At 43.3% G+C, this 17185-nt stretch overlaps 1 protein-coding gene across 1 annotated transcript in view; it reads left to right on the forward strand.

Moving 5' to 3' along the window:
• DNAH11 (dynein axonemal heavy chain 11) overlaps positions 1 to 17185 on the forward strand; it is a 725796-nt gene that overhangs the window by 651182 nt on the left and 57429 nt on the right. Inside the window, exon 73 of the mRNA XM_029589065.1 lies at positions 4929 to 5056. Coding sequence (XP_029444925.1) covers positions 4929 to 5056 — 128 coding nt within the window. The remainder of the gene's footprint in view (positions 1 to 4928; positions 5057 to 17185) is intronic.

Raw genomic sequence — 17185 nt, forward strand, 5'->3', positions numbered from 1 at the left:
GTGGGGAGAGCTAAAAGAAAACGGGCAGCGGAACGGAAAGGGCACAGAAAAGCATATCTGAGAATCAAGTTGGCACAAATAGCTTGGTCATTTCCACTGAAGATTTTAAAAACCCAGCATAAAGATTTTAAAATGCATTTTCTGTGCAACTGGAAGGCAATGTAATTCCTGGAATTGAAGTGTTGTATGGTCTTGCAATGAGCAACCAGTGACAAAGTGTGCTGCAGCAGTTGTAGAGTGCACAGCGTGGACATAGAATGTGTTCCATTAACTGAAGATGCTCAGCATCAAAGATTGCACTGGCATGCAAAAATTCTTCTGATCTAAAATATATTGGAGCCATTCATTGATGGCTGAAATACAGGGAGGCCAATATTCAAAGCCATTTAGCAGGATAACTCAGAAGTAAGGGGTGTTTTGGGGGGGATGTTTGAGCAAGGATGATTTAGCCAAATAACTTACCCAGCTAACTCCAATAAGTTACTCCGCTGTCTTGAGATGTAAGTTGAGAATAGGTTTAAAGTCATACGGGAATGTGTTCCCAGATAACTTTAGCCTTAACTGGCTATATTCAAAAGAATATAGCCAGTTAAGTGGTGCTGTTTAAAAAAAAAAATGCTTTTGGGCCTAGTGGCCCAATCACTCTACCCCCCACCCAAGTCCTAAATCACAGGCCTTGCGAAGCCACGCTTTCAGCCTTCTCTCTCCTCCCATCCCCCTACTCCCACCAAAATCCCTCCGTCACGCTTTAAATTTGGCAAAGTTAAAGTGGTCCAGCATCTGCCTTCCCCTCCTCCCCCCCACTGTCTGCTCCTTGCTTCAAGATATTGTAGCCCAAATTAGCTGTGCAGTGCTTCCCTCCCTCTCTCACCCAATCCTAACCCTCCTACCTTACCAATAGCTTGCAAATCTCAATCTTCAGCCCAAATTGCAGTACACAGCTACCACGCCCTGGGCCCGGCGCTTCTAGCATTGCTATGTGAGCAATGCTGGTAGCAGCAATATTGTAGCTTCAAAAGGAACCTACCAAATCTCCAATAGCTATTCCTTAAGTATTCCCACTGGAGTGTTAGTACTGATCTTAGCAAAATTCATAGTACAAATGTTAAGATGTCGAGGCAAGTTAACAGCAAATTACTCTGCAACATTTCACTCTGAGAAACATGCAATTGATAATGCGTTGCTCCAGTTGTCTAAATTTCACCCCTAGGAAATGAGGTCTGTCTCATTGGATCGTGTTTTTGTATGGAGATCGTGTTTTTCTATGGTTATAGAGATCCATATTCAGTATGTCAGCAAACAGACAACTTATTTGGCTAAAGTTAGCCGGATAATTTGTCCTGAATATTCAGCAAGTTAAACGTCCCAGTAAATATACTCACTTCCAGGGCTGTTCTAATAAGACAAGCTACGGGCAGCTTATGCGTCCAGCGCTTGTCTTATCAGAGCAGCGCTTGAAGCGCCGGGAGTGAGTAAGAGGTTACCTCATTACCGGCAGGGGTTTTCATGTTTTGGGGGAGCTTAGGAGTAGAGGAGTTACAGGTCTGCAGGCAGGTAGAGGATAGGGAGGGGGGATAGCAGGGAAGCTTTGGAAAAAAATAACAAAATTGTGAAGGAAGGGGTGGGGGAGATTGCCCACCCCCCAAAGTAAAAGTCATACTGCTGGGGATTTGGGCCATTGAACCCACTGAGGCAAATTTAAACAGACCTGCAAAGGAATTTTTATTTAGGTTTTCCAGTGCTTCTTAACCAGATATCTTTGAAGATATTGGGATTGCCTGAAAACAGCTACAGAGATTACAATTAATTCAAAATGCTGCAGCCCAGCTGCTTTTAAATCTTGGTCTCTCTAATCCCATTCCTCTGACCCTGAAGAGTCTTCACTGGCTCTCAGTTCCCAATGTAAAATTCAAGATGCTCTCCTTTTTCAAGTCATGGATTTTTGAAGCCCATGCATGGCTGGTCTTTATGGTCAGGTACCTTCATGATTGTTTTCTCCCTTTTGCTTGATGACCCCCTCATTGTATGATATCAAATATCTGAAAAGCTAGAAAAGGGCAATATCTTGTGCCAGTGCCCATTTATGAAACTCAGTACCGATGTATTTAAGGATTATGAAAGACTTCCTAGCCTTTAGAAAGTTAACAAAGGCTTGACTGTTTGCTTCTGCAATTTAAAGCCTGTTAATAGTTGAAGGCTTTCATTTTAGGATTTCTATTTTATGATTTTTCTGAGGATGGGGGACATCCAGGTTCTGTCTGTGTGAAATGTCTGGAAACAGTATGAGTGACTGTATGCAGCTAGCTATGAATGAGCTTGTTATAGAAAGATGGTTATGTGTTTTTGAGTTTATGCGTGCCTTACTTTATATTTGTTTTATTATAAAATGTACTTTTATTCTATTTTATGTTCTCCTACCTTGGGTTTCTGTGGAAAGGCAGAACAAAATATGCAAGAAAATAGTTTCAAAGAGGGAAGCTCATCCAGCTGTCCAGAAATGCTTGGCTTGATGCTCAGGGAGTCTTCTTGCCTGCCAATTGAGGCTGAAACTATGGCTCAAAGATTAATATCGTTCCAGACTACAGCTCAGGTCATAATGTCTGAGTAGGAAGAATCCTGAGGTTCAGTCTCACTTTGGATATCCTTCCCTCAACAAATGAAGAATAGGTGGCCTCTTGAGGTCTTATCTTTCCCATTTTTGTTAGAGGTTGAAGATGAGCCCAGGGCACTTTACTAGGCCTCCTTAAATACCTCAGCAACCCTAAGGAGTCAGTGGTAGTGCAGGAGATATGTAAGAGAATTTGGGAGACTCCAGTCTTGGTACTTACTGTAGGTAAGAAGGTAGACACCTAATATCATGTTTAGACAGCTGAAAGATTTGACAGAATCCAATTATACTAGTGTGTGGTCGTTGACATCTTGGCTCTTTTCAGGAAAGATTCAAAGTTTCTTTGCTGCCCCCAGGGCATGATTTCCAGACCCTGGATCTATAATGAATTCTTTTTTTCAGAAAGCTATGTTTCTATGTCTCAACGCATGCTTTCAGATTAATATGATCTACAAAAATTCTCTGAGTTTCTCCTTTAGGAGAATCAAAAAGAATTTGTCAGTTGCTGAAACTGGGATCAACTCAACCTGTGATGCTTTTGAAATTGGCATGAAGAGCTTTTGCCATGGCCATTGGCACCGCAGACTCTCATAGTTATGGGCTTCAGGCTTGAAAGGGTGCATGCAGGAAAGGCTTCCAGTTATGCCATACACTGGAGAGAACCTTTCTGGAGTCGAGGTCAAGAAAGTGGTGAATCTTATCAAAGACCACTGCTCTATGCTTTAGACTCTCCCTGTGAAATATTCTTCAAGTTGAGATTCCGAGATAGATCACAAAGGAAATAATTATTTCCTCAAAAAAAAAGTCTTCCTCAATCCATGAATAGTAATCCAAACCTAAAATGGCCATTTTTGTTTTGTTTTGTTAAATCTGAAACAAAAATGGCCCCGAATACCCCCTAAAATTGTTTTAATTCATTTCATAAAAGTATAGAAACATGAAGGTAGCAAAAGGACATATGGCCCATCTTGTCAACCCATCCACCCAACTAATTTAGCTTTACAATTCCCATCACTTCCTTAGAGATCCTCTGTTTATTCCATTTTTTTCTTGAATTCAGATACTGTTTTTGTCTCCACCACTTCCACTAGGAGGATGTTCCATGCATTCACTACTCTCTCTGTAAAGAAATATTTCCTAAGATTAATCCTGAGTCTACCCCCCTTTCATCCTCATCACATGACCCCCTTGTTCTAGAGCCTCCTTTTCTCTGAAAGAGGCTTGCCTCCTGTGCATGGAAACCTTGGAGTTATTTAAATATCTCTATCATATCTCCTATCTCACTTTTCCTCTAGGGCATACATGTTCAGATCTTTCAGTCTGACCCATATGCTTTAGAAAGAAGACCAATAACCATTTTAGTAGCCATTCTCTGGACCAACTCTTACCAGTTTAGATCCTATTGTGACAGTATGGTCTTCAAAATTATACACAATATTCCAAATAAGCTCTCATCAGGAACATATACAGGGACAATATTACCTTCTTTTTCTGCTAATCATTCCTCTCCCTATACAGCCATGCATCTTTCTGACTTTTGCCATCACTTTATCCACCTGTTTGCCACCTTAAGATTGCCAGATACAATTACCCCTAGATCCCGCTCTTCTATAGGTTTTTGCAGCCTAAATGCATAACTCTGAATTTTTCAGCATTATTTATTTATTGATTTTTTTGTATACCATCATTTGGAGGAGCCATCACAGTGGTTCACATAATTACAATAAAATAATAAATATTAAAAAAAAACATAAAATTAAATAAAATATTAGAAGGTATAAATAGGTTAGAATCAAGGCAAGCAGTAAAACTAAATAAAACTCCAAATTTAATTATGTTAGTAATACATACAAGTAAAATCACATCAAGTTCAATAAAATATCATTAAAAAGACCCTAGACCATTCCTGAAGCATGCAAATAGTGCACACTATTTTCTGAAATGAATAAAAACATATTTAAATTACAAAAATACCCTCTCTCCCCAAAACAAAATTTGGGCCAAAAAGTGCCCAAAAACAAAAGAAATAAACTGAAATGAAAAATTTGGTTGCACATATCTCTATACCCTACTTGATTTCCAGTTAGCTCCTTCCTTTGCCCCACCACAGATCTCTATTTCATGTCATTTTAACATGCCAATATATTTATAATAAATCCAAAAAGAGAACTTCTTTATGCTTTTTTAGTACTCCTAATAAGACTGTTGTGTAACCATGTTGGATAGAAAAATCTTTATATGAAGTATAGTAATATTGTGTATTTATAGTATATACTACAATAATTACAGATGTATAACATAATTGCTCTCATCCTCCTAGGCAAGAAACTTGGGTTTACTATTGATTCTGGAAAATTCCATAATATATCTCTAGGACAAGGTCAAGAAATTGTAGCTGAAGAGGCACTGGAGAAAGCTGCAAAACAGGGTCATTGGGTCATTCTCCAAGTAAGTATAAAACCATAGAGGAAGTAATAGAAATTATTGGTAAAGTTATGCTGTTTATTTCACAATTTATTGATAAGATATATGTAAAATGTATTTTAATTAAGGATGTGCGAAGCTTTGTTTTCGGCCCGCCACAGGAAATTTCATATTTCCCGCAGTTCGGGTCTTAGGAGACCCGAATTTCATTTTAGAGCGCGCTAACTCCTGTTAGCACATGCTAACATTTTTTCGTTAGTGCGCATTAACAGGAAGTTAGTGCACACTAAACTCAAAAACGAATTTTTCCCGAAAATCGGGAAAATTCCTTTGGGTTTTGGGCTCCCCAAACCAGGACAAATTCACATCCCTGATTTTAATTGCATTTTACTGCATGTGTCATGTCAAACATATGTGTGTCTTTCACTTTCAATTTGGTTGAGAAGGAAAATTTACTGGGGCTGATGTAATATCCCTCCATGGGTTTTTAATTGTTATCAGCATGGGTTTTTCAGCACTAATCTTGTCCAGGTATGTAATAAGGGCTTTAGCGCTGAAAAAAAGACCTTCAACAAAACCTGCAGCAAACAGCATGGTGCATGCAGATTGCAGGGTAATGGCCTAATTAGCTATTACCCTGCAATGCAAGGAGGTGCACTAGTGTGGGGAGGCTGCCTAGCACATCTCCTACTACTGCAAGAATCTTAATTCCTTTTCAAAGGTAGGTGTTAAACTTCCCGCGGCCTGCTGGGCAAGTTCTCCCTTCCTAGCATGCCGAACCACCACTCCTTCAAGTCTGGATCCGGGGTCAAATCAGCCCCTTCTTCCTGTCTTGCGAGTCTAGCTCACCTTTTTGAAGTCAGCTGGCAGGTCCCAGTAAGTCCTCCTTCCAGTTCCCATTAGAAAATGTAATTTGGCCAGCAACTCCCTGCCCTCCCTATATAGTTTAGTAACATGAATCGGCAGTAGCAAAAATATATAGAGAAGTAGTAAAGAAGTGAAAAACACAATCTATATCCAAAAAAAAAGCTAGTCTTGAGGAATTTGTGCAAAAACATTTTATATCAGAAAATCATGTGAAACTGTAAACAATACACTTAAGAAATAGGGGAGAAAAGCCAGATCACAACCTACTTGCCACAGATAGCAAGCAAATTTATAGGACTGTCACATGACGTGCCAACAGGCCTTAAGCAGTTGTAATCAATTCTGGTAAAAAAAAAACCCCCTTAATCAAAATTGAATAAAAGTCTCTTATATTTACTAAGGCAAAGCTTATGTGCAAAAATGCAGCCCAGCATTACTGAAACAGATTAATATGCCCAACAGAAGATCTTTGTTTCGCCATTGAAAATAAAAGGTTAACCTTTGACTATCTGCAAAACCAAAAAAATGAATTAAACACATACAGCCGAATTTTAAAACAGCCACACGCATAAAAAACAGGTTACCGTGTGGCAGGGCCTTCCACACGCGCCGAGTGCATTTTCAAAGGGGTCTGGCCACATGCATAACCCCAGTTATGCGCAGACATGCGGGGCCCAGAGAAAAGGATGGTCCAGGGGTGGGGAGGAGCGGGGCTGGAGACAGCTGGTACAGCGGCTGCCGGCATACGCAAGTTGCTACTTCTCCTGAAGAGGATCAAGAGGTAAAAATAAAACATTTGGGGTTAGATAGGATAGGGATAGGGGGCGGGGAGGAGAGGGGAAGAGGGAGGAAGGTCAGGTGGGTTGAAACGTTCCCTCCCAGTCTGCTCCTTAATTGGATTTTCCACCATGTGCGAGCCCACATGGCATTGAATCGCATATACAATTTGAGTGGAGTTATACAATCTGACCTTGCTTCTAAATAAAAAGGGTACTGTTTGTTAGCAATAAAAAAAAAAAAAAGTCCTGATTTCAAGACAATTATTACAATTAGAGCAAGATCCACATTTGAAATGACCATTGTTAGTACCAGTGGAATGTAATTGACCAGAGGGGAGGCAGTGTGGATCAAACAGTCTCTTAAATTCCGTCTATATGTATGGGCAAAAACTGTCTGTGTCAGTTTGTCATGTATACTTAATATGTTCCAATGATGCATTATAATTTGCTGTACTGCTATGACTTGAGGCATGAATGGTAGAATGCATACCATACGGTCCAGAAGGGCATGAGGTTCTACGTTCAATAGAAGGTCTTCATTTACATAAAGGGCCCTCATATAAGCCTGTCTAATTACCTTGTTCAGATAACCCATGGTTTTAAATTTAGCTGACCTGAATAGAGCTTGTTGCTTATATTCTTGTACAGTAGAACATAATCGCTTAAGATGAAGAAATTGACCAGTTGGAATGTTATCTCTCAGATAAGGTGGATGATGGCTGCTGTAGTGTAAAATAGTATTTCTATCTATTGATTTAATATATTAAGTGTTGTAGAGAGCATTTCATTTGAATTATAGATATGTAGGTCTAAAAAAGGAACCTGCTCATGATGGCTGGTAAGAGTGAAATGGAGCTCAGTATCTCTTGTATTAAGCCATTCACTAAATTGATGAAGCTGATCCTGTGTGCCCATCCAGATGACATCACAGAATATTCTTTCCTTGCTACACATCACACTGCACAATTATACAGATAGCTAAACTTTCATTCAGCTCAATGCACATATAGGCCAATTCTTAAACTCCACAAAACATTTATTTGAAAATACAACTGAAACACAAAGATCATACTGGTAGCTAAAAAAAAAGACAAGATTAATTGGAACAAAGCTTCTCTGAACTGTGTTACAGGGAGCTGCAGGCTTGGTTGAGAGATGCTGTGTAAAAACTAGAGATGTGCATTCGTTTTCTCCGAATTGGAAAATGTCAACGAAATTGTCCAATTCGGCATGTTTCAGGGAGCCCGAAAAACGATTGGGATTTTTCCGTTTTTTTTTCGCGAAAATTCATTTTTCGGATTAGTGCACACTAACAGGAGTTACTGCGCGCTAACAAAAACTAACAAAAAGTAACAAAAACTGTTTTTGTTAGCGCGCACTAACGGGGCATTAGCATGCACTAACTCAAAAACGATTTTTCACGAAAAAAAGACCCAAACCGCAAAAAAATGACATTTCCTGCAGCGGCCGAAAAACGAAGAACGGCCGAAGAACGACCGAAAAACGAAGAACGGCCGAAAAACAAAGAACGACAAAAAACGATTCTGTCACACAATGAAGACAGAACTTCTAGAATACACAGCTTCCTACCCTAGACCTAACCAATCAAAGCAAAGTTTAGGAATCTGTTTTGACAGATATATAAAGTAAATCTGCAAATCCAAAGGCCCATATTCAAAGAGGGGCAGATTTTCAAAGGGGTACGCGCGTACCCCCCGAAAACTTGCCCCAACCTCCCCCTGTGCGCGCCGAGCCTATGTTGAATAGGCTCGGTGGCGTGCGCAAGTCCCAGGGCTTTGCTAGGGGGGCATGTTGGGGGTGTGTCGGGGGCAGCGTGACGTTCAGGGGCATTCCGGGGGGCGTGGTGCCGGCCCGGGGGTGTTCCGGGGGCATGGCTGCGGCCTCCAAACCAGCCCCCAGACCGGAACATGGTGCGCTGGCAGCCGGGCAGGCGTAACTTCTCTAACAAAGGTAGTGGGGTTTAGATAGGGCGGGGGGGGTGTGTTAGGTAAGGGAAGGTGCGGGGGGGTGGAAGGAAGCGGCCTCGGAGGGAACGGAGGCAGGCTACGCGGCTCGGTGCGGGCAGGCTGCCGATTTTGCACAGCCCTGCGCGTGCCGACCCCGAATTTTAAAAGATACGCGCGGCTACGCATTTATCTATTAAAATCCGGCGTACTTTTGTTTGCGCCGGTCATGCGAACAAAAGTACGCGTGGGTGCAGTTTTTAAAATCTACCCTAGAGGTTTTAAATGTTCTGCCTATTTGACCATCCCTGAGATATCCAGCTAAAACTGGCTATAAATATTTTTTACTTAGTTTAATAATCTGCTTTTCAGCACTTCAAAGTAGTTTACCTGCAGGTCTTTACCTATCCCTGAAGAGATTAAGAGCACCAGTGGGATTTGAACCCTGCTTTCTCTGGGGCATAGCCTGCTGCTCTAACCACCAGGCTGCTCCTCCACTCCTATGTTTGTATTTGGAGATCTCATGAAATGCAGGAGCATACACTAGTCCCTGGGACCACTTTTCTCACCAGTCACAGTCCACTTGCTCTGGGGTGCTATGGTTCATTCCAGTGGGGAGGAGGATAAACCTCCGGGACTTTATGCTCACAGGGGGTGGGGATCCACACGCGGTCTCTCACTTCATTTAAACTTTCTTGATTCATAGTACTCACGCTTAGGATGTCTTTGCTTTAGGGAAGCTCTGAACTTGAATGAAGATGCTGGACACTCTGGTTGGGTGTTCAACAAAAATTTACTGCAACCAAAAATACTTCAAGTGGAATTCATAATAAAAAAAACAATTTCACCAGTTTTCTTCTCACAAAAATACATTCCAAGGGTGCCTGTTATCCTAATTTCTAAAAGCTGAGTCAGTGTTCCTTAGATATCAAGCACTAGGAAAAGACCCAACACTTCTGAATGAAAGAGAGGGCTCCCAGTAGAGCAGGGATCTTCTTATGTCTTTCTCTGATGGAACACGGGATGTCTGGTGGAGAAAGACCCCCCCCCAAAAAAAAAGGATCAAAATCCCAAACTTTCTCTCTCCCCCCTTCTTAGTGGTCAGGAACTGGTGGCACAAAATTCCTCCCAAAGCAACTAGAACAAAACTCTCTACAAAAATACTTCTCTGTCATGTCACTGCTATCCTTTCTTAACTGAGTGGAGGGAGTCACAGCACCTTCCTGACCTCCCAAAGCAAGGGAGAAAATCCTCCTTCGGCAGGCACAGGATCCCAAAAGCAAACGCTCAGAAAAAAAGCAAAACATCTCTTCTCAAACTTCTTTCAAAATCTTCTCTTCTTTAAGACAATCCCTTCCAGACTGTGGAGTACTGGCACAGGGCAGAGTCTCTTCCCTTGGATCATTGTGTGAATCCTAAAATAAGGATCAACCACAACACTACTCTTCCAGCTCAACACTCAAAAGCTGCTTCCCCTGTTTCATGCTGTGGCACCCAAAGATGGGAAGAACTCCAAATCTGCAAATCAAAATACCAAAAGCCAACTCGGAATGCCATAAGCCACACCACTCTCCTTGGGCACAGCCTTCATTTATAGTGCACTCAGTGCCAACCAGTCTAGAGAAGTCTCGGTGAAGGTGCCTGCAGACTACAGAATCCTAGCATAGAGCCTAAGCTAGGGACCAACTGGACAGTGGAGACCTAGGGGTCTCTTCGTGTTGAATATGACTGGTTAAAATTAAAGTTATCAGGGTACATGTATCCTAATAACTTTAAACCTAACCAGTAATATTCAGATATAGTCAGGTAGGTTAAAATTTAGCCAAGCAAACTTAACTGGACAACTTTAACAGAAAATATTCAGTGGGACACTTGTCCAGCTGAATATCCATTACAGGCTGTCCAGCTAACAGTCTTTAACTGGAAAACTTGTCCACTTGCTGCTTTTCTGAGTATTGACATCCTAATGTTTACTACAGCCACTAGGTGGCAACATAATACACAAACATAAGATCTGTTAATAGAGGACATAGATCATCTGGTGTCGGGGCACAAGATAAAGAAAATTCCATTTTACCATTATTTTCATATTTTACCTCACATCACCATACTTCCTCAAATAATTTCTGCATTGTTGAACTTCTACCTCCATTATCTGCATTGTTTTATTTACTGCCGTTCTCCTCTAACTTTAATCAAACTAAACATGGTAATTTTACTATGTTTTCCTGTTCACTTCCCTGCTGCTTGATTTGATGCTAGCTATAATCAATATATTTTATTATGAAAGGGCTCTGAAAGGGGTATGAGGTGCCCATGTGCAGCATGGAACTCAACTGATAGCTGTGTTAGGCTTTATTTTCTGATTAAATTATATTTATTTCTAAATGGTTACAAGTATCGCTTTTGCATTACTATTATTGAGGAAGCTTGTCTGCCATGAAAGCTGCTGCCTAACTTCTGCTGGATTGTACCCCGTGGAATGTAATTCCCTTTGTAGACCTGTGTAATTAAGAATGACTTCTGTTACACTTAACAGGTTATAATGCAACATTAGCTAAGCTTTAGTATAGTAATTGTACTTCCCAAGATAGTACTCTAGAAGCCTTATGGCTTATATAGAAATGAAAGGTTCTAAGGCTGTCAGCATAGTCTATGTTGGTAGAAGCAGGACCAGGAAAAGGCAAAGGGAACAGCTTCCCCGTATCAAGACAAAGGGGGCATCATCAGCAGGCTTTGCCCAGATGACATTACTGGTCAGTGCCCCAAATCTCAGGCAGCAGAGAATAGCCCGCTGCTTCCTTTTCCAATCTTTCCCCTCCCAAGTGGGATATAAAAAACAGGATATGGGGGGAGGGTGTGATGAGCCTAGAGTAGACAAAGTGCAGTGCAAAGCAGAGCCTTCTGTTCTGTAATCCAGGCTTTCCTCTCCTCTTCTTCTCTCCCCCCACCCCATCTGAAACATACAGGAATTGAGGAAGGGGAGTTTAAAGCTGTAGTGAATAGTAGAACAAATAATTATTCCATTTTTGTCAGCATGTTTCTGTTTCTAATTTATAATCCCTTATTTCATTTTTGGTTAGATTCTGTACGTGTAGCCACGGTGTGAAGTATTCTGTTGGGTTACTAGTTTCTCTGTAGGGATTTGAAGTCGTCCAATTTGTTTTTATCCCCACTAGAAGGATGTATTGGTGTTAGGGCTAGGTGGATGTTTTGCAGTGTTGCCTTTTCATTGAGGGTTATTGCTGTTTGAGTTCTGGGAATTAATGCTGTTTTGGTATGACATGTTGGCTATATAAGAACATAAGAACATAAGAAATTGCCATGCTGGGACAGACCAAGGGTCCATCAAGCCCAGCATCCTGTTTCCAACAGAGGCCAAAAACCAGGCCACAAGAACCTGGCAATTACCCAAACACTAAGAAGAACCCATGCTACTGATGCAATTAATAGCAGTGGCTATTCCCTAAGTATAATTGATTAATAGCCATTAATGGACTTCTCCTCCAAGAACTTATCCAAACCTTTTTTGAACCCAGCTACACTAACTGCACTAACTACCTTCTCTGGCAACAAATTCCAGAGCTTTATTGTGCGTTGAGTGAAAAATAATTTTCTCCGATTAGTCTTAAATGTGTTACTTGCTAACTTCATGGAATGCCCCCTAGTCCTTCTATTATTCGAAAGTGTAAATAACCGAGTCACATCTACTCGTTCAAGACCTCTCATGATCTTAAAGACCTCTATCATATCCCCCCTCAGCCGTCTCTTCTCCAAGCTGAACAGCCCTAACCTCTTCAGCCTTTCCTCATAGGGGAGCTGTTCCATCCCCTTTATCATTTTGGTTGCCCTTCTCTGTACCTTCTCCATCGCAACTATATCTTTTTTGAGATGCGGCGACCAGAACTGTACACAGTATTCAAGGTGCGGTCTCACCATGGAGCGATACAGAGGCATTATGACATTTTCCGTTCTATTAACCATTCCCTTCCTAATAATTCCTAACATTCTATTTGCTTTTTTGACTGCTGCAGCACACTGAGCCGACGATTTTAAAGTATTATCCACTATGATGCCTAGATCTTTTTCCTGGGTGGTAGCTCCTAACATGGAACCTAACATCGTGTAACTACAGCAAGGGTTATTTTTCCCTATGTGCATCACCCTGCACTTGTCCACATTAAATTTCATCTGCCATTTGGATGCCCAATCTTCCAGTCTTGCAAGGTCCTCCTGTAATGTATCACAGTCTGCCTGTGATTTAACTACTCTGAATAATTTTGTATCATCTGCAAATTAGGTTCTGAGTGATTTTTTGCAGGATTTATTTATTTATTTATTTATTTATTTATTTATTTATTTAACATTTTTATATACCGAAATTCATGTAGCAAAGTTACATATCATTTCGGTTTACATTATAACAATTAACAGGCATATAAGAATGCGGTTACATCGAACAGGTAGGATAACTTGGATCAATGAACTGGGGAGTAAATTACAATGATTACGATTAGGTAATAATATTCTATAACTGAAATCTGGCTAAGTAAATAGGGAGTCCTGTTACAAGGAGGACATTGATGGGCGATTATTGTTATGTATTAAAAGCTTGTTCGAATAGCCAAGTTTTGAGTCTCTTTTTAAAGGTGATTGGGCAAGGTTCCTTCCGTTCTGGAGGTAGAGAGTTCCATTGCGCAGGGCCTGCTGTAGATAGATTTTGTATTACTTCACAAAGTACAGGGTAATGGGGATGGACTTTGTGTCATTGTTACTGAAATACAAAAAGAAAATAACTGAATAAAATATGGCAATTTTATATCCTAAATTATTAAATAGCCATATGTAAGGGAATGCTTAATTTGCCATTTATAAGACCTCATAAACTTTCGGGTATTGAAAATCACTTATTTGTGATTCTCTTTCAACTTGACTAATATCACTGCAAGTGAATAATATACCTGAAGTGATTTTTAATCATAGGTCTTTGAGTGATAAATTTTTGTATTCTATCTATTTATTTATTTATTTATTTAAGGTTTTTCTAGACCGATATTCGTTGGGAAATCATATCGGTTTACATAAAACAGTAAATGCAGCTTAAAAGCTTTACAAGAAATGTTATAACTTCAAAACATAAGAAGGGAGGGATGCAGTGGGAAATGGGGAGGGAAAATAGATAATTAAAATGCAAATTAACTTCAATACATAACATTTTAACTTTAATACATGAACATTTTACCTTCAACTAACATACAGGTCGATACTCTAAGGCCGCGATACTCGATGTATCGAGTAATTTACTCTATGTAAATTACTTGCAAATGCAAGCCGCGTCTGCGAAGCGTTAGGCGAAGGTTAGGCCCGCGCAACCCATTTTACTGTATAGGTGCTTAATACAGTGCCTATACAGTATCCTGGATGCACTGGTACCTGTCATTTCAAATGACATAACAAGGACCTATCAGAGGCTCTAAGAGTAACAAAAGGTGTGCTATTTTCACTGTTGTAAAACTGAACACTGAGACTTTCTAAGAAGTTTCTGTTAAATCTTCACTGAATAATTGCAACATTGTCTGAGCTCTCTTCACTACCAGCCTTCATATATATATATCATAACAGTACATATTGTTATGGAAGTCTCTGTTTAGTGGACCCTTGGGCCGACCTGCAAGAGACTGGGATAAGGTGTTCTAATGTCTCTCAATATGAGCAGGTCGGGAGGCGGATATCTGGCAGGATGTAGACGGTGCTCTTCACCCTGGAAGCTGGTGCTCCCCCGGGAGGAGCCCGTAGGAGCCCAACCGCTGGGACTTAGGTGGCTTCACCCTTGGAAGCCGAAGCCCCCCCGGGAGGAGCCCATAGGGGCCTGGCCGCTGGGTCTTAGGTGGGTAGTGGATCAGGACGGGTAACTGGAACCAGACTAGGGCAGTAGCAATACAGTAAATGGGTTCGGGTTCTGGAACCAGGCAGGCAGGGACTGTAGCAGGCAGGGACTGTAGCACACCTTGGGGCCTGGAGCAACTAGGGACCACGGTGGAACCCGGTTGCAAGGCCCTGAGTAGGAGCAGACGCCAGGGTTAAATCCTCCACGGCGTCTGACGTCCTTGAAGAGGGCGGAGCGTCGCGCGGCGGGAAGTGGCCTATTTCAGCCCCTTTCATGCACGCGCGTCTAGAGAAAGGGCGTTCCCGCGGAGGCCTCCGCAGGAACGCCGCCGACATCTGCACCGACGAGGCCCAGGAAGGGAAGGTCGCGATCGGGACCGTAACAGTACGCCCCCTCCTAGGAGGCCTGGGTTTACCTGAGTGAACCTGGGGAAACTGCCGTAGTAGTTCCTTCCCCATGGTAACGGAAGCAGAACCCGGACTGGGATGACGGTAAGGCTCTGAAACGGGAACCAAGTTGGAAATGGCACAAGAGACGGAAGCAGGATCCTCGGACGTCTGCAAGCAGGTGGAGTGGCAAGATGGACTCCACTGGGTAATTCACAGGGTATCCCATTGAATCGTGGGCAAATGCTTCTGCAGCCATGGCAAACCTAGCTCCACGGGGTGGACGGCCTTCTCTAAGACTAGGAAAGCCATCTCCTCCGAGTGGATCGCCCCAGTGCAGACCGTAACGGGTGTTGTGGACGTCTTGATATGCCCTGGAAGGAGCGTGCCTTGGACGGAAGTAATTCGTAGCGGGGTCTCCCGTTCTTGCGTGGGAATCTGCAATTCGGAGACTAACTCCTGTCGAATAAAATTAGCCCCTGCTCCGGAGTCCAGGAATGCGAGGGTCTCCAGTGACCCTCCTGGGAACTCCAATGTAATTGGTACGGTGCATTGAGGAACAGAGGCACAACCCAGGAGGAGCTCCTCACGACTTCCTAGGTTCTGGCGTCTTTCCAAATGCTCCTGGCAGTTGACCAGAAAATGACCTTGCTGGCCACAATAGAGACACAAGCCCTGAGTGCGGCAATGCTGTCTCTCCTCCGTGGAGAACGGGGAGTGTCCCAACCGTACAGGTTCATTAGGGGTAGTCTCCAGACACTCAATCGTAGGAGAAGATGATGCCTCTGAATACGCGGAAATCAACGGGGAATTACTTCGGGCAAGTCGTAGCTCTCTCGACCTCTCCTGGAGGCGGCGGTCGATGCGGCCAGCCATGTCTATTAGTGCATTGAGGTCCTCCGGGAGATCACGAGCCGCGAGCTCATTCTTGATACGCCCGGATAGTCCTTCTAGAAAAATAGCCTTTAGGCTGCCGTCTTGCCAACCGACCTCCTGGGCAAGAGTACGGAAATCCATAGCATAGTCTGCCAGGGAGCAGACCCCCTGGCGTAACCGGAGTAGTTCTGTCATAGCAGTGGCCAAGCGGGCCGGTTCAGCAAAAGCCTGTCAGAAGCTCGAGATGAACTGCTGTAAATCCTCAAGCTAGGGATCGTTATGTTCCCAAAGCAGGGAGGCCCACAATAGGGCCTTTTCGTCGAGCAGGGAGAGAATGTATGCCACCTTCACAGAGTCAGTGGGGAACTGCCGGGGCAACAGAGTGAACCGTAGGAAACATTGGTTCACGGCAGGTCTTAGCATCCCCGGCGTAACGAGAAGGTGCGGGTAACTGAGTTGTCGAGATAACTTGTTCCTCGGGTGCCGACCCATCGGCGGGCGGAGGATTCATGGGTATCTTATCCAGGCGGGTCACTATTTGCTGCACCATAGCTGCCAACTCATCAAAGCCAAGCCGTAATTGCTGCACTCGTTGGGCCAATCCTGGGATGGCTCGAAGGCCCGACAGATCCATCGAGTCCATGGCCTTGCAATCTGTTATGGAAGTCTCTGTTTAGTGGACCCTTGGGCCGACCTGCAAGAGACTGGGATAAGGTGTGCTAATGTCTCTCAATATGAGGAGGTCAGGAGGCGGATATCTGGCAGGACGTAGATGATGCTCTTCACCCTGGAAGCTGGTGCTCCCCCGGGAGGAGCCCGTAGGAGCCCAACCGCTGGGACTTAGGTGGCTTCACCCTTGGAAGCCGAAGCCCCCCCCCCCCAGGAGGAGCCCGTAGGGGCCCGGCCACTGGGAGTTAGGCGGGTTGTGGATCAGGACGGGTAACTGGAACCAGACTAGGGCAGTAGCAATACTGTAACTGGGTTCGGGTTCTGGAGGCAGGCAGGCACTGTAGCAGGCAGGCAGGCACTGTAGCACACCTCGGGGCCTGGAGCACTAGGGACCGCGGTAGAACCCGGTTGCAAGGCCCCAAGTAGGAGCAGATGCCGGGGTTAAATCCCCCACGGCGTCTGACGTCCTTGAAGAGGGCGGAGCGTCGCGCGGTGGGAAGCGGCCTATTTTAGCCCCCTTTCTGCGCGCGCGCGTCTAGAGAGAGGGCGTTCCTGCGGAGGCCTCCGCGGGAACGCCGCCGACATCTGCGCCGACGAGGCCCAGGAAGGGAAGGTAAGGACCCGGTCACGACCGGGACTGTAACACATATATCCAGAATATGCTTTACAAATTTTGATTCATTTTAAAGTCATAAATATTTTTAACATAATTTGTTTTTCAAATT

Source organism: Rhinatrema bivittatum, chromosome 2, assembly GCF_901001135.1.
Source record: "Rhinatrema bivittatum chromosome 2, aRhiBiv1.1, whole genome shotgun sequence".
Lineage (NCBI taxonomy): Eukaryota > Metazoa > Chordata > Amphibia > Gymnophiona > Rhinatrematidae > Rhinatrema > Rhinatrema bivittatum.